Raw genomic sequence first — 17554 nt, 5'->3', positions numbered from 1 at the left:
CCCGCATAGATCACATTCGCAACCCAAGTGTCCACTGTATTGGTACAGAAGGGAAGAAAAAGAGAGCTATCGGTCAAAACATTTATTAAACGTAAACCTGGCAACTTTCACATAAAATAAATTGGTGCAGAAACATGGATTGTCTGTGAAACCTTTTCACTCAAAGTCCTTGCAGAAGCACCTGCAATCGAGGCAGTAGACAAAATTGTTCTCAGGGGTTCAGCACGACCATCGTGGGAAGTAAGAGATGGACAACACGCACAATTAGATCTGCCTTTTTGAAAAGAGTTGGTGGTGGCTATGGCCTTAAAATGCTTTGCCTTCCAGCCACCCAACACAGGCCGACGAGTCAGAACAGAAGGAGTTTGTGCTCTTAATCTGCAGGGCTTCAGACGCCAGTTTTCTGTTGGGCAAGTTGAGTCGGATCCAGAGGGACATCAGATTGTCGTTTGTTCAGCTTCAGAAGCGCAAACAAGTGTAATTCTAGAAAGAAGGCCCTCCCTCGTCAAAAATTGAGCACCAGGAAGGGTGGTACCCGAGCCGCGAGCCCACAAACAGCATCTCTGCTGAGTCTCAGCATCCATCTGTTGGGAACCTTAAAAGCAGGCGCCCGATTGGCTGGTGTAGGAGGACTGACCAGAAGCATGGACATGGCAGAAGACGTGGCCTGGGACGGCCTTCTTCCTGCACTGATGTCCGGTCCTGGTGACTCCTTGGCAGGGTGGGCGTGGAGTCAGGGAGGAGTTGGACCTGGAATGAATATATATCAGAGAGAAAGATGGGTGATAATGAGGCCAGTTAGAGAAACCATCGGATATGAATGTGGTTTCCGGCAACTGAGATTCAGAGGCATTGCTGAGATTCAGAGGTGCGCAGCCTGGGAGTCATTTTGGACTCACAGCTGTCCATGAAGGCACAGGTCAATTCTGTGTCCAGGGCAGCTGTTTATCAGCTCCAACTGGTACGCAGGCTGAGACCCTATCTGTCCGCAGACTGTCTCGCCAGAGTGGTGCATGCTCTGGTTATCTCCCGCTTGGACTACTGCAATGCGCTCTACGTGGGGCTACCTTTGAAGTTGACCCGGAAACTACAACTAATCCAGAACGCGGCAGCTAGACTGGTGACTGGGAGTGGCCGCCAAGACCATATAACACTGGTCTTGAAAGACCCACATTGGCTCCCAGTACATTTCCGAGCACAATTCAAAGTGAAGTGCTAATCTTTAAAGCCCTAAACAGCCTCGGTCCTGTATACCTGAAGGAGCGTCTCCACCCCCATCGTTCTACCCGCACACTGAGGTCCAGCACCGAAGGTCTTCTGGCGGTTCCCTCCCTGCGAGAAGTGAAGTTACAGGGAACCAGGCAGAGGGCCTTCTCGGTAGTGGCACCCGCCTTGTGGAACGCCCTCCCACCAGATGTCAAAGAGAACAACTACCACCAGACTTTTAGAAGACATCTGAAGGCAGCCCTGTTTAGGGAAGCTTTTAATGTTTGATGTATTACTGTATTTTAATATTTGGTTGGAAGCTGCCCAGAGTGGCTGGGGAAACCCAGCCAGATGGGTTTGGTATAAATAAATTATTATTATTGCTGTTGTTGTTATTGCTGCCTCTGACCATGGAGGCAGGGCAGAGCCATAGTGGCTAGGAACCATCCATAGCCCTTTCCTCCTTCATGAATTTGTCGAATCTTTTAAAGCCATCCAGGTTGGTGGCCATACGCCACCTACTGTGGCAGGGAGTTCCACAGTTTGATCTGTGTGCTGAAGTGCTTCCCTTTATCCATCCTGAATCTTCGCAACATTCAGCTTCGTTGGACGTCCACACATTCTCATGCTACGCTGCAGTGTGTGATACTCAGAGGCAGCCTGGCCCTGAGAGTGGAGGCTCCATTTAGACATCACGCCCGAAAGAGATCTCGTCAATCGTATCAATCCGCTGACAAAAGGGCACGTTGGGTTTTGTTACTTACACATCGCTGACCATGGACTCGTTTGGGGAACTGGTCCTTGAGATGGGAAAGTTGAAGGCTGAGTCCAGGCGGAGTTGGGGGAATTTCTCCAAAGCGGCCTGTTGGGAAGAGAAAAGACTTTGGGAGGGTGGGTGCCTTATGGCCAAGAAAAAGAGCAAACTCGTGCATGTGCAGATTTCTGGCACTGAAGCTCCTAACTTGTGCGTAACCCTTTTGTGGACAGATTAATTTCTTTAAATGGAAGATTTGCATTGGGGAATCATCTACTCTGAGCCTGGCTTTGGCTGGGGAGGGCAGGATATAAATTTATTATTATTATTAATTATTATTATCATTACTCATCTGACCAGGCGACCCAAATACCCCAAGGCTAGGGCCAAATTACTGGGAGTGTTTGGGGAGAGTGGGAAATTGCAAAGGAGAACATAGGAGGCTACACCAAGTCAGACTATACAGTGGTACCTCAGGTTAAGTACTTAATTCGTTCCGGAGGTCCGTACTTAACCTGAAACTGTTCTTAACCTGAAGCACCACTTTAGCTAATGGGGCCTCCTGCTGCCACCACGCCACTGGAGCACGATTTCTGTTCTCATCCTGAAGCAAAGTTCTTAACCCGAGGTACTATTTCTGCGTTAGTGGAGTCTGTAACCTGAAGCTTCTGTAACCTGAAGCGTATGTAACCCGAGGTACCACTGTATTACTAAGCCCGGCGATGTTTCTCTGACTGCATACAGCTCTCCAGAATCTCTGGCAGAAGAACCAGTTAGAGTGTTGGGAGTAGGAGATGTGGGTTCAAATCCTCCACTCAGCCACGAAGTTCACTTGGGTGACCTTGGGGACCAGTCACTCAACTCTCAGCCTAACCTACCTCACAGGGTTGTTGGGGACATAAAATGGGGAGCAGGGGAACAATGCACAGCGCACCTTGGAGGAAAAGTGAGGTATTAATGCGCATGCGCAGAGACAGACAGGAAATGGCTTTCCCCATCACTGAAGACGTGGTTTTTCTACCTCTCTCCAACAGGCCTTTTCTGTGGTGGCTCCCTATCTGTGGGATGCTCTCCCCAGAGAGGCTCGCCTGGCACCATCGTTACATGTCTTTAGGTGCCAGGAAAAGTATTTCTCTTTACCCAGGGCTTTGGCTATTCAATGATCTATGGCCTGTTAAATGTGTGTGGGTGTTGTTCTGAATACTTTGTTATTATGCCCTGTATTGTGGATTTTTATTATGATGCTGGGTAAAATAAGTTCTGTGGGACACAGGTGGCACTGTGGTCCAAACCACAGAGCCTAGAGCTTGCCAATCAGAAGGTCGCGGTTCGAATCCCCGCGATGGGGTGAGCTCCCGTTGCTCGGTCCCTGCTCCTGCCCACCTAGCAGTTCAAAAGCACGTCAAAGTGCAAGTAGATCAATAGGTACCACTCCGGCGGGAAGGTAAACGGCATTTCCGTGCACTGCTCTGGTTCGCCAGAAGCAGCTTAGTGATGCTGGCCACATGACCCGGAAGCTGTACGCCGGCCAATAAAGCGAGATGAGCGCCGCAACCCCAGAGTCGGCCACGACTGGACCTAATGGTCAGGGGTCCCTTTACCTTTACCTAAAATAAGTTCTTAATGTTGTACACCTTCCTGGGATCTTTGGATAAAGCATATAAATAGAATAAATGACAACAGCAACTGAAGTTTGCTTAACGATGGAAGATTCACAACGGCCACGGTCCTGTATACCTGAAGGAGTGTCTCCACCCCCATCATCCAGCCCAAACACTGATGTCCAGCGCCGAGGGCCTTCTGGCGGTTCCCTCGCTGCGAGAAGTGAGGTTACAGGGAACCAGTCAGAGGGCCTTCTCAGTGGTGGCACCTGCCCTGTGGAATGCCCTCCCAGCAGATGTCACAGCAATAAACAACTATTTTACTTTTAAAAGACACCTGAAGGCGGCCCTGTTTAGGGAAGTTTTTAATGTCTCACGCTGTATTGTTTTTAATATTTGGTTGGAAGCCGTCCAGAGTGGCTGGGGAGACCCAGTCAGATGTGCGGGGTAATAATAATAATAATAATAATAATAATAATAATAATAATAATAAACTGACAAAAGCAAGTGCTTATTCTGCCTGGACACTGAGGTCCAGCTCCAAGGGCCTTCTGTCGGTTCCCTTGCTGCGAGAAGCCAAGTTACAGGGAACCGGGGCCTTCTCGCTAGTGGCACCCGCCCTGTGGAACTCCCTCCCACCAGATGTTAAAGAGAACAACAACTACCAGACTTTTAGAAGACATCTGAAGGCGGCCCTGTTTAGGGAAGCTTTTAATGTTTGATGTATTACTGTATTTTAATATTTGGTTGGAAGCTGCCCAGAGTGGCTGGGGAGACCAGATGGGTGGGGTATAAATAATAATAATAATAATAATAATAATAATAATAATAATAATAATAATTCACCTAGCACCAACCTGGACTGCGGAACTCGCTGCCACAAGAGATTGTGATTGTTTCCCTCAGCTGCTCGTGTCCCCAAAAACAATGGGACAGAGTAGGGTTTTAAGTGGAACTCCACAGAAGTTCAAGGGTTGGTGAGTTTTTCGAACCGGAAACATCTCCAAACACTACACACCCAAGGCAGCCTTCTTCCCTCCCCGCGTTCAGCACAAGACAGCTAAGCAGTTTCCCCAAATACCTCATGCCTGCTGGAGCGAGTCAGACTTTGGCGCCGAAGGCTCATAGGGTGAGGGGAATAGCTTCTCTGAGGCTTCCAGCCCGTTGCAGGATGAATTGTGCCTTCCTCCAGAAAGATGCTCTCGCCCTTCATTGGAGAATCTCTCGCCAGGTGAGAGTCACCTGCGACACAAAGATTGCAAATATTGGGCATAGGATGGGGCTGATGGTGGAGACATACCTTTGCCATTTACGACAGAATTCCAAGGACCAGTGTATTCTCTGTTCAGAAGAGGGGGGGAACCAAACCCAGCTTCCCAGCAAAAGCTAGCAAACATAACACACAAAGTTTTAAGTGTCTATACGCTTATCGCATGTATAAATTTTAAATTTATTGTTGTATGTTGTTTTAATTGTTTGTTTTCCTTCTGCGATTGTGCCCCCAAGTGTGTTTTATAAGCTGGTCTCCGACCGTAATAAATGATCTATCTATCTAACACAGCTGAGTACTGCTTCAAAGGTTAAAGTGTGAAGCCTCTAGTCCACATGGAGGTGGGAAGGGAAAGCACCCGTTTTTGTGCTGCGAGTTTAAAGCTTCAGAATCCAGAATGGAAATGCATTTCATTAAGTTATTTTAAGTTATTTCATAAGATTTATGCACCGCTTGATCGTCAAACTCCTCAAAGCAGTTTGCAAAAAAATAAAATTATCGGTAAGAAAAATGAATGGCAATAACATAAGACCTTCAAAAAGAACAAAAAGGGATTAAAACGCACATCAACTTTCTAAATACCTGGGTGGGCATGTCTAAACAAAAATGCTTTTAGCAGGCACCAAAAAGATATCAATAAGCAGGGAGTTCCAAAGTTGCTAAGGGCTTTATATGCAATTGAAACACATGATGCTCAATGTGACACAGATGGGGAAGAATTTAAATACCTGCTTAGCCAGAAAAAAACCCCTCAGAGGTTGGGGCTAGAGAAGTCATTATATAGAATTCATGTCACAGGATAATAAAATATAATTAATAATAATAATAATAATAAATTTATTATTTATACCCCAGCCACTCTGGGAGGCTCCCAACAGAATATTAAAAGCACATTCAGATGACAACAGGATATATTCTGCAACACCTACAGACTTTGCTGTAAGCAAAAAAAAAGAAAGATTTGCTACAAACCGGATTCTTCTCTAACATGTTTCCTGATCAACACAGTTGGCAGAAGAGCTGCTTTCTGGACAGTGAATGCAAGTCATCACCCCCAACCCTCAAGCCTTTGTTCTTGGCTCTCTAAAGCCGCTGCCATGCACACCTGAGGATTGCTCACCTGTCGCGTAGCTCAAGTCCCCCAGCTTCTCCAGTTCCCTTTTCAGGAGACCAACCTCACCTTCGCTGCGGAGAGGAGAGGAGAGGCCAATCAATCATTTTCTCGCTGCTTTATCTTGAGTCTGGCCATTGGTGCATCTAGCTCAGTAGTACCGTATTTTTCGTCCCATAGGACGCTCCGTCCCATAGGGCTGCCTAGGCTGTGGGTGTGTTCCCGAAGCGCCGGGCGCTCTGCTTTCAGGGCGCCCGACACTCCGGGAAGTAGGCTGCTATCCGCAGCCTAGACATCCCTGCGGGACCTCCCGCAGGGCTGCCTAGGATGCGGATGTCTTCCTGAAGCCTGGAGAGCGAGAGGGGTCGGTGTGCACCGACCCCTCTCGCTCTCCAAGCTTCAGCGAAAGCCTGCATTCGCCCCATAGGACGCACCCAGATTTCCCCTTCATTTTTGGAGGGGGAAAAGTGCGTCCTATAGGGTGGAAAATACGGTATCTCTCCACGGTTTCAGGCAGGGGTACTGCCCAGCCCTGTGGTACGTGGGTGGCACTGTGGGTTAAACCACTGAGCCTAGGGCTTGCTGATCAGAAGGTTGGCGGTTCGAATCCCCATGACGGGGTGAGCTCCCGTTGCTCGGTCCCTGCTCCTGCCAACCTAGCAGTTCGAAAGCACGTCAAAGTGCAAGTAGATAAATAGGTACCGCTCCAGCGGGAGGGTAAACGGCATTTCCATGCGCTGCTCTGGTTCGCCAGAAGCAGCTTAGTCCTGCTGGCCACATGACCCGGAAGCTGTATGCTGGCTCCCTCGGCTAGTAAAGCGAGATGAGTGCCGCGACCCCAGAGTCGGTCACGACTGGACCTAACGGTCAGGGGTCCCTTTACCTTTACTGCCCAGCCCTACTCGGAGACGATGGAGACTGAGCCTTCTAAAGGCCTTCAGCTGTTCCATCATTGAGCCCCAGCCCTCTTCTGCCAGAGAACCTGCGTATTCTAGAGTTTCATGGAATCTTAGAGCTGGGAGGGACCCCTTGGGGTCATCCATCTCAAACCCCTGCAACACAAGAATCTCAGCTCAAGCATCCATGGTAGGTGGCCCCCCAAGCTCTGCTTAATCCAACTGTAACCTTATTAGACTTTACCGACTGGTGCGGTCTGCGTTGCTCCCGGGAGGGAGGGAGGAAGTCAAATGACACCGAGGTTGATTCAGAGAAAGAGTTTATTCTGCTCTCCGGATAGCAGAAGGCACTTGCGTGGTCAGTCCACAGCAAGTCCAAAGAAATGAGAAATTTCATGCAGTATATATATCCTCCAGGCACCCTCCCCCCCCTTCCCCAGGAATCCAACCACGTACAGTGGTGCCTCGCAAGACGAAATTAATTCGTTCCGCGAGTTTTGTCGTCTTGCGATTTTTTTCGTCTTGCGAAGCACGGTGTCAGGAAAGTTTTGGAAAAGCTTCAAAAATCACCAAAGTCTTCAAAAACCTCAAAAAAGGCTACCACACCGCGTTCTATGAGTTGCTCCTCGAAGTCAAGTCGCAACTGTATTAACGGTGTTAAGAAAAAGGAAACAAACTTGCAAGACGTTTCCGTCTTGCGAAGCAAGCCCATAGGGAAAATCGTCTTGCGAAGGAGCTCAAAAAACCAAAAACCCTTTCGTCTTGCGAGTTTTTTGTCTTGCGAGGCATTCGTCTTGCGAGGTACCACTGTAGCTCATACACGCAAGTTGGCATCCATGACCATTAACAGATATTCCTGTTCCGGTACTCTTGACCATAAAAGGTTGTTTCTGTTCCTATACTCTTATCTTGGGGCAGGAGGTCACCAACTCTAAGAACACTCCTGGCACCGTTCCCGGGTCTCTTGTCAGACTTGACAAGGTCTGTGCGTCTTTTGTGGTCAGGATGTAAGATAAGACCCAGACTCCCTGCTCCATGGAACTGGCAAGGTCATCCACTGCCATCACGGACTGATAAAGGAGAGGGCTTTGAGCACTTGTTTCTACAGCTGGCTTTCTGTTTATACATTGACTCAAAAGCTCCAGTTAATGCATTTTAGAAATGCTCCCTTGGAGGAGGAAAAATGTGGATTTTGGGTCCCGTTTCAGACTGACTGCACAGAAACCCACTCCTTCCCCCTTCACAACCTTTCAATACGCAGCAGCATCGCCTTTTCCTGGCCACGCCTTCCTACCTGTCGGGCGTGGAGGTGAGCCGGCAGCGGCTGGAGCCTTCCACCTGTGCTTCCTGGGTGCCCACTTCTGCCCCCTGCCTCAGACGCAGCAAAGTGGGCTTCCATCTCCTTCCTTTCATGGCACAGAGGCAGAGGGTGCCTAGGAGCCCATTGCCTAAAGGGCAGAGAAAGCGCACATCAATATCACTTGCCATACCTCAAGGTTTCCAGTTCATCTACTCTGTGGGCTCAATGCCAGATAAAAGAAGATGAACTACCATATTTTTTGCTCTATAAGACTCACTTTTTCCCTCCTAAAAAGATGTGTGTGCGTCCTACGAAGCTAATGCAGGCTGCGCAGCTATCCCAGAAGCCAGAACAGCAAGAGGGATTGCTGCTTTCACTGCGCAGCGATCCCTCTTGCTCTTCTGGCTTCTGGGATTCAGAATATTTTTTTTCTTGTTTTCCTCCTCCAAAAACTAGGTGCGTCTTGTGGTCTGGTGCGTCTTATAGGGCGAAAAATACACTTCACTTGGTGTGCTGGTAAAACTGAAAATCGGCTGGTTTTCTCTTAAGAGGTGGAATATATCAATCTTCTTGTATTGTGATTTGTTTTCACCAATTATAGATGAGTAATTCTTTGTTGTAATTGAGAAGTGTAAGCTGTCTAATTATTACTTGCTGATGTTTAATTTTAGTGTTTACTATTGGATTCTAATTCATTATTGCATCTTGCTTTATTTGGTATAAGTTGTTTAAAGTTATTGTGACTTTTTATATAGGATCTGATTGTTACTATTAATGTTTGATGTTTATTATTATTATTATTATTATTGTGTGTGTTGGAAGCCACAACAGAGGCAAGCCAGCCAAATGGGCGGGGTATAATTAAAATAATAGTATAGTAGTAGTAGTAGTAGTAGTAGTAGTAGTATGTGTTGGACCTGGAACTCCAGGAATCCTCTGGCCACTCACTAGACTGTTTCTGTCCCCCCCCTCCACTTTTCCCTCCCAGTACATTTTTTGTCGTTCTGCAAATCTTTTTTATTTCATAAAATTTATGCACACCTTAATTGTGAAGAATCACCTCCAAGCTGTTTAGAAAAAAAAGATAAAACAATAAAATCAACCGCTCTAAGGTTTGTTTTTAACAATCAAACGGTGTGTAAGTGAAATAATAACGTTAATAAGAAGAACTGACAATAATGTAAGACTTAAAAAAAAAAAGACAACATGCTAAACGCCAACATGCTGGGTTGCATAGACTTCATGCTTGCCTGCGACAGTCAAGATTAAGAGGCAGGTGAGTGACTTGAAGCCCAAGGAGACGGCCTGGTTCAGCTCAGACAGGGCGTTGGCCACGACGAGGACTAGCAGCGTGGCACGCGGGAGCCCAGGAATCTGCAGGAAGGTCATGATGAGGGCTGCCAGGAGGAAATAGCTGCCGTGTAGGACACAGGTATAGATGGAGCTGAGGCTGAACCCTGCGAAACAGAGGTGGGCACGAAATGCTCTAATTCCCGTATTTCGCTTATTTGCTAAGCTGTTGTGATTCTGCATTGTTTAAAGCTTTGCATTTTGCAATGGCGCTGTGGGTTAAACCACAGAGCCTAGGGCTTGCCGATCAGAAGGTCGGCGGTTCGAATCCCGCAACAGGGTGAGCTCCCGTTGCTCAGTCCCTGCTCCTGCCAACATAGCAGTTCAAAAGCACATCAAAGTGCAAGTAGATAAATAGGTAGCGCTCCAGTGGGAAGGTAAATGGTGTTTCTGTGCGCTGCTCTGGTTTGCCAGAAGCGGCTTAGTCATGCTGGCCACATGACCCGGAAGCCGTACACCAGCTCTCTCAGCCAATAAAGCGAGATGAGTGTCGCAACCCCAGAGTCGGCCACAACTGGACCTAATGGTCTGGGGTCCCTTTAGCTTTACTGATACGATAGTCTTTATTGTCACAGTCCCATACAGAACAACGAAATTGAAAACAATCTACATCAGACATTCAAAAACCAACAAGCCTGCTGTCCCAGCTATCCCAGTCTGGTTAGACCCAAAAAACTCTGATACCCCATAATTAAATACATTATAGTCCCATAGAGACTACCTTAAAGGTAAAGGGACCCCTGACTGTTAGGTCCAGTCGTGGATGACTCTGGGGTTGTGGTGCTCATCTCGCTTTACTGGCCGAGGGAGCCGGCGTACAGCTTCCGGGTCATGTGGCCTGCATGACTAAGCCGCTTCTGGTGAACCAGAGCAGCGCACGGAAACACCGTTTACCTTCCCACCGGAGCAGTACCTATTTATCTACTTGCACTTCGTGCTTTTGAACTGCTAGGTTGGCAGGAGCAGGGACCGAGCAACAGGTGCTCACCCCATTGTGGGGATTCAAACCACCGACCTTCTGATCGGCAAGTCCTAGGCTCTGTGGTTTAACCCACAGCGCCACCCGCATCCCCCAGAGACTACCTTACACTGCGTTTAAAACCAAAATTGCATTTGGATAGAAACTGTTTCTCAGGTGGCTAGTCCTGGTCTTTATAACCCTGTACCTTCTTCCAGAAGGCAGAAGCCTAAAGAGATCATTTCCGGGGTGCGCACTATCCTGCGCTATCTCTGCAGCTTTCTTATGGCACCTGGAAGCGTAGATTTGATCCAAGGTGGGGAAAAGGCACCCAATGATTCTTTCCGCAGTCTTTACAACCCTGGACAGCATTTTAAGCTTTGACCTGCCTGTGGTGATCAGGGGCTGCCAGGGAACTGATGAAACGGACAACCCCTTTTCTCCTGCAAGCCCCAAATCTTTTTGGAGTTCTGCCGAGATCAGATTTGGGGCGGAGAAAAGGGAGGGGTGTTTCCTTGCACAATTGGAAGGCGTTGAATCAACTGCTTGATTCAACCTCCTGCCTCTGCCCTCCCAAAATAGTCTTACCTGCCCAGCTGATGAACCTCCGAATGTGTTGCAGCTGCCCGTCCACACTCGCTTGCATCCGGTCCATGGCATTCAGCAACACTCCCAGACTCTGGTTCATCTTCTGCAGCTTCTGCATCAGCTCCTCGTAATACAAGGCCGTCTGGTTCTGGTAGGCCGCGAACAAGCCCAGGTTGGTCTCTGGGATGGAGGGCGGAGGGGGAAGAGAAACGACCGCGTTCAGAGTGCAAGCAGAGAAGCAGTCTTGGCTCCGTGGCCAGGGGCAGAGGCGAGGAGGGTTTGAACGTCACCTCCCACCACCAACCTGTCTTGGAGTAGACTTCTTGAGCTCGCCTCTGCACCTGGGACAGGTCCTCAAGGATGGCCCTGTGACCTTCTTGAAGCTCCAGGTCCTGCTGATCTAGGTGACGGCTGACGTTTTCTGCAAGGAGAGTGTTAGATTGTGGGTGAACATATCAGACGACACAGCGATTCTTCAGACAGCTCTTGTTTATTTACAGGCCAGAACAGAACTGAACTGAAGGGTTCAGCCAGCCTGCTTATATAGAGCTCCACTACAAAGCAACAGTAACAACTTTCTGTAACTATCCAATCACAAAGTCACTTTCAATTCCTTATTTGCATATGTGGACCTGAGTGAAAACTATCTACAGTATCCCCCTGCTGGCCCAGGGTGAGAACTTCAGTACATAACAGAGGAACATGGGCAGCCCTTGTTTTTTGGAATTTCTGTTGCGATACCCAACAAACCGCAGTTTACGTCGGGATATGACCAGAGTCCCCTATCTGCTCTTCCAAGAAACCCCATCAGGGGTCTAGATGACCCTTTGTGTCTCTTCCAACTCTGCAGAAATTGAAGACATCTCTGTTCTGCCAAGCCTTCCCAGCTGGATGAATGGGTCTCTGCTCTGCGTACAGCTTTTAAAGTTATTTGCTCTTATTTTCTGTGTTTTCAGCCTTTCTGTAGCCGTTTTCATTGCATTTCTTGCATTGCCTCAAAACATGTGCGTTGAAGGAGATGAAATAATTTCTTTTGTTGGACTACAACTCCCATCATCCCTCAGCTCTGGCCTTGCTAGCTAGGGGGTGATGGGAGTTGTAGTTCAACAACATCTGGGGACCCACAGGTTGAGAACCGCCGAAAGCCAAACATGCCCTATTTATTTCAGTGATGGGTAAGTGAGGTCTGGAGATTGACCCCCCCAAGCCAGAAAGCTCCTTTCTATAGGGTCAAAACATGAACTCCCAAGGGAGGATTTGGCACTCTAACCCGCCCCCCGCCCCCCCGAGACGATGGGAGCAAGCCTTAGAGGACACAAGGCTCTGCTGAATTTTTGGGCCCCCTGATATTGCAGTTAGTAATACTGCAGAGTCTGAAGCGACTGGAAGCCTAAGAACTGACTCCTTTTGGAATAAATTGTTGTGCAGGCCCATAAAAATATTATTCAAATCTTTATTGGCAGAACTCTTCAAAGTAAAACAGAAACATCATATGATACATCCAAAATATCCATGCAATGTCTTGTGCTGTCCAGCACAGACTCAGCATCTTAGAAAATATGAAACAGACTTAGAAGCAGAGGTCTGCCTCTCCCCACAGTCCTGTTTTCCAGCCTCCATTGGCCTTAGGCTGTTTATTCTTTCTTCAAGATAGAGTTGCCATACATCCGGAAATGTCCGGGATTTATACTGCGAAAACAGCACGTGGAGGGAATTCCCAAAAATTGGCAGAAAAGGCTCAACAGCTTTTGTGTCAAGATTTTTTACTTGAAATATGGCAGCACTATTTCATTGACATCCTTCTGCAATTAATCCACAATGCGGCAGCTAGACTGGTGACTGGGAGTGGCTGCACCGGTCCAGGACGTTTTCGAGCACAATTCAAAGTGTTGGTGCTGATCTTTAAAGCCCTAAACGGCCTTGGCCCAGTATACCTGAAGGAACATCTCCATCCCCATCATCCAGCCCGGACACTGAGATCCACCACAGAGGCCTTCTGGCCGTTCCCTTGCTGCAAGAAGTGAGGTTACAGGGAACCAGACAGAGGGCCTTCTTGGTGGTGGCATCCGCCCTGTGGAACACCCTCCCACCAGATGTCAAAGAAATAAATAATCTGACATTTAGAAGACATCTGAAGGCAGCCCTGTTTAGGGAAGCTTTTAATGTTTAATAGATTATTGTATTTTAATATTCTGTTGGAAGCCGCCCAGAGTGGCTGGGGAGACCCAGCCAGATGGGCGGGGTATAAATAATAAACTATTCTTATTCTTATTACCCATCCTCTTTGTGATGCCCTCGATCAGTTCTGCCACCTGCTGCTGCCCGCTGGCAATGAGAGCCTTCTCCCGAACCAGTTGGTCCAGGTTGTCTTGGATGGACTCCTCCATCTGCACCTGGCTGCCTTGCAGCTTCTCCTGCTGGGCCAGGAGCGCCTCCTGGCTGGTGGCCACTTTCTGCAGCGATTCTGATGTCAGCTCCTTCAGCTCCTCCTGCCCGCTCTGCAGGGGAGGGAAGTCGGAGAATAAGGAGCGTCAGAAGAAGCCAGGCAGCCGAACGGAAGAATAGATAAAGCTGCCCAACGACAGAATCCATAAATTGCTCCACCTGTCTCAATATTGTCTGCACGGACCGGCAGCAGCTCTCCAGGGTTAAAACACTTAATTGTAAAAGCAGCATAAAATATAGTATAAAAACACGAACAACAATAAAATTCAAAAATCAATTTAGGGGAAATAAGCATTAGATAATCCCCAGGGCAAGCTGGCTGAATTGGTCCTACTTGGGCCAGCGAGGAGGCCAGGGGAGAATTAGCTGTGGGGTCTCAGAGCGGGTGATCTTCATAAAAGGGGAGGGGGAGGGAAGAGAAGGGAAATAAAAGATAAGGCTGAATTCAAATTAAAGGCCAGGCGGAATAGCTCTGTCTTACAGGCCCGACAGAAGGAGGTTAAATCCTGCAGGGCCCTGGTCTCATGGGACAGAGCATTGCACCAAGTCGGAGCCATCACTGAAAAGGCCCTGGGCCCTGGTGGAGGATAGTCTGGCTTCCTTAGGGCCCGGAACCTCTAAACTGTGGTTATTCATGGACCTTAAGGTCCTCTGTGGGGCAGGCCAGGAGAGGCAGTCCTGTAGATACAAGGATCCTAAGCCCCAGACAGTCCTCCAGCCCCCCAAGGAAGATCCTAATATATATATATCCAATCCAAAGCAGTACAAGCCTTAAGCATTTTCATCGCTTCCAGCTGGCTGACGGCAGTGGAAACCAAGGCATTGACGGTGTGCTCCGCTCGGCGCTTGAACTGCATCTGACGGGTGGCATAGCAGACAGCCCGGGCTCGGTTGCTCACAATGTGGTAGGCGTTCCAGGTGTCTGGATCCATCCCCGCCGTGCATTCTGCTAGAGTCTGTTGGGAGAACAGAAAGGGATCGCGATTGAATGAATCATTGCGGGAACCCTACAGCTCATCCGAGACCCCAGGATTCATGCAACTGTTTAGATCGGTTAATTTTAATTTTATTTACGTAACGGGGCATCGGCCTCACCCTTGCTGTCTGAACCAGGTCATTAAAACAAGCATAGCTCTGTGAAAGGAGCTACGGCCTCTGCCCGTGCCTCCAGCAGCTGTTTTTGTAGGCAGGTGCTGCTTCGTAATAAAATTTAAAAAGTAAGGCTTATATAAATAAGAAATGTTCATGGATGTGCCAGGCAAACACGTACATAAATGTATGGGCCACATGTCTGAGGCAGCAGAGGAGGGCAGCCCTAGAGCCACAGGGTGAGCCTGTGACCTGGCTCAGGAACTAAGTATTTGTCACTACAAAAGACTGGCCAGGCTCCCCAGGTAATCCAATCAAGTGACCATTAACAGGTAACCTGCCAGACAGGAGATAAACAATGCACTCAGATTTCTGTTGTAGACCACCCTTTCTGTGTTGTAGGTATCATGTTTCTGGGGGTGGTCTTGGACTCCAGGACGGGCAATTTAAAATGTCTACATAAGGATGGGCACACCTGGGTTCTGGGTCCTCCTCCTTTCCTGCGTGTGAGGGGAGCACCCTGTTGCAACAGTCAGTAAAGATCAGGCTTATGAGCTGCTTTGCTTCTCAATATTCTCTGCTTGGCCTCTGTTATTTTCTCCGACTGATGGAGAACCTGCAAAGGACTCTAAGGGCTCTTGTGTCCCCCATAAGGGAATAAGGGCAGATTTCCGTTTATTACAGTAAGATTCTAGGTAGGTTCCCAAACCGGATTAGGTACCATGTCGGCAGTGCACAGGTAAGTCCCACGTCCTTCGACGCTGGCCTGGCAGTTGAACAGGGAGACGCCCAGCTTGGCCAGCTCCTCTTCTGTCAGGTCCGTGCAAGACGACCGAAGCTGTGCAACCACCTAGCAATGAAGGTAAGAGAGAGAAGGGAAATAACCAGGCAGAAAGGGGTGGGGGTATCTCCTGTTTTGCTACAGCACTTTAGTGCAAAGGGGGATATAAAGTTGGTATTTGTAATCCGAGACGAACCAGCTGCCCAGAGTGGCTGGGGAAACCCAGCCTGATAAGCTTGGTATAAGTAATAAATTATTATTATTATTATTATTATTATTATTATTATTATTATTATTCCACAATGGACATTTAAAGGCAACACAAAAATCTTATTTTGTTCTAGGTCTACACATGCTTCGTGAGCACTGCTATAGAAAAAGGAAGCTTCTATAATTCTTTGGAATTGTACCTGAAGGAGCGTCGCCGCCCCCAACGTTCAGCCTGGACACTGAGGTCCAGCTCCAAGGGCCTTCTGGCGGTTCCTTCACTGTGAAAAGTGAGGTTACATGGAACTAAGCAGGGCCTTCTCAGTGGTGGCGCCCGCCTTGTGGAACGCCCTCCCAACAGATGTCAAGGAGATAAACAGCTGACTTCTAGAAGACATCTGAAGGCATCCCTGTTTAGGGAAGCTTTTAATGGTCGATGTTTTTCCAGTGGTTTTTATGTGTTGTAAGCTGCCCAGAGTGGCTGGGGAAACCCAGCCAGATGGGCAGGGTATATATTATTATTATTAATAATAATAATAATAATAATAATAACAGTCATACCTCAGGTTATAGATGCTTCAGGTTGCATTTTTTCGGGTTGTGGACTGCCCAAACCCGGAAGTACTGGAACGGGTTACTTCCAGGTTTTGGCAGTCGCGCATGCGCAGAAGCGCTAAACTGCGCTTTGTGCATGCGCAGAAGCGCCAAGTTGCAACCCGCACGTGTGCAGACGCGGGTTGCGAACGTGCATCCCGCACGGATCACGTTCGCAACCCGAGCGTCCACTGTATTATTATTGGGGCCTGGATGGCTCAGTTGTTTGGAGCGTGTTGCCAATAATCCGAAGGTCGCAGGTTCGATTCCCTGTATGGGACAGCTGCGTGTTCCTGCATTGCAGGGGTTGGACTAGATGATCCTCAGGTTCCCCTTCTGACTCTACAATTCTACGATCCGTTGTAGAATGCAGAGTGGAAAACTCTGGGGCAAACCTCCATGCCGGCATGCAAGATGGCCCACACTGCAGGGAGAAGACCACCCTGATGTTTATAAACTGCAGGCGGACCTTATGGTGGCAGGAGTCCAGGGGCGACAGATCCAGCCGCCGGGCCTCAGCTAAGAACCTCTCATCTGCCGTGGTCATCTCAAAAGGCACATGGGGAAGCCGAGCTGGGTCCGGAGGGGGTGCGGGGGGCACAGGGGCTTTTTCTGGGGTTCCACTTCGAGTGAGCCAGCCGAAAAACCCAGAGGAGGACGCAACCAGGAGCAGGAGAAGCGAGAGGCAGAAGGCCCAGCGATCAAGAAGCAGCATCTTCAGAAGGTGTCCTGCAAGGGAGAGACAAGGACGGTGATATATGCATTGGAGGGGGTTGGACTAGATGACCCTTGGGTCCCTTCCAGATCTGCAGTTCTTTTTTAAAAAAATATATTTTTATTTTTACATGAAACTTCCAAAAAAAACCATAACCTATTTTCTCATCTTATACAATGTTTTGGACTTCCATCAACCACATCTGAAGATTTTTCAAACTTCATTATTATTTCAATATTATTATTATTATTATCATCATCAATCACTTAATCTGCATTTCCTTAATTTCACTATTACTTTCAATAGTCCTTCACTAATAGTTCTCTACACACTTTTCTCTGCAATATTTCACATGGTCCTCCTTACAAAACTTCTTGCAACCCTACCAGCGTAATCTGTTGATTACAATTGCTTTTCAGATATAGTTCACATATTTACTCCAGTCCTCTGAGAATCTCTGGTCCCGCAGGTTTCGAATCCTTCCTGTCATCTTGTCTAAATTCTGCATAGCCCATTGCTTTTATCGGTAATTCTTCTTTCCATTTCTGTGCCAACAGTACTCTTGCTGCCGTTATTGCATATAGAAACAGTTTATTATCCTGCAGTTCTATGATTCTACGTATGTTGCGGTTTGTTGCCGTTTCCTGATGCTAAAGTTTTGCTAGGTCTCTATGTGGCTCACTGTAATC

At 48.0% G+C, this 17554-nt stretch overlaps 1 protein-coding gene across 1 annotated transcript; it reads right to left on the bottom strand.

Moving 5' to 3' along the window:
- Positions 1-67: 67 nt before the first annotated feature.
- LOC114601334 (protein brambleberry-like) lies at positions 68-16877 on the bottom strand. The gene is made up of 13 exons (XM_077933609.1): positions 16620-16877; positions 15290-15418; positions 14250-14435; positions 13310-13532; positions 11339-11455; positions 11035-11214; positions 9360-9595; positions 9199-9205; positions 8133-8328; positions 5952-6016; positions 4643-4803; positions 1971-2068; positions 68-750 (listed from the first exon to the last, which is right to left on the bottom strand). Exons 1-13 carry the CDS (start codon positions 16863-16865, stop codon positions 597-599), a joined length of 1998 nt encoding a protein of 665 aa, XP_077789735.1. The 5' UTR covers positions 16866-16877; the 3' UTR covers positions 68-596.
- Positions 16878-17554: the final 677 nt, after the last annotated feature.

The sequence above is a fragment of the Podarcis muralis genome, chromosome 8 (assembly GCF_964188315.1).
Source record: "Podarcis muralis chromosome 8, rPodMur119.hap1.1, whole genome shotgun sequence".
Taxonomy (NCBI): domain Eukaryota; kingdom Metazoa; phylum Chordata; class Lepidosauria; order Squamata; family Lacertidae; genus Podarcis; species Podarcis muralis.
This window is presented reverse-complemented; position numbering and strand designations above follow the sequence as displayed.

Bases quoted from the DNA above. Each gene is read 5' to 3' on its own strand.
- LOC114601334 (XM_077933609.1), bottom strand. From the start codon at position 16,865: ATGCTGCTTCTTGATCGCTGGGCCTTCTGCCTCTCGCTTCTCCTGCTC. The intron at 4,804-5,951 runs GTGAGCAATCCT...TTTGTGTCGCAG, and splicing joins GGACTTGAGCTACGCGACAG to GTGACTCTCACCTGGCGAGA. The intron at 2,069-4,642 runs GTATTTGGGGAA...TCTTCCCAACAG, and splicing joins CTCGCTCCAGCAGGCATGAG to GCCGCTTTGGAGAAATTCCC.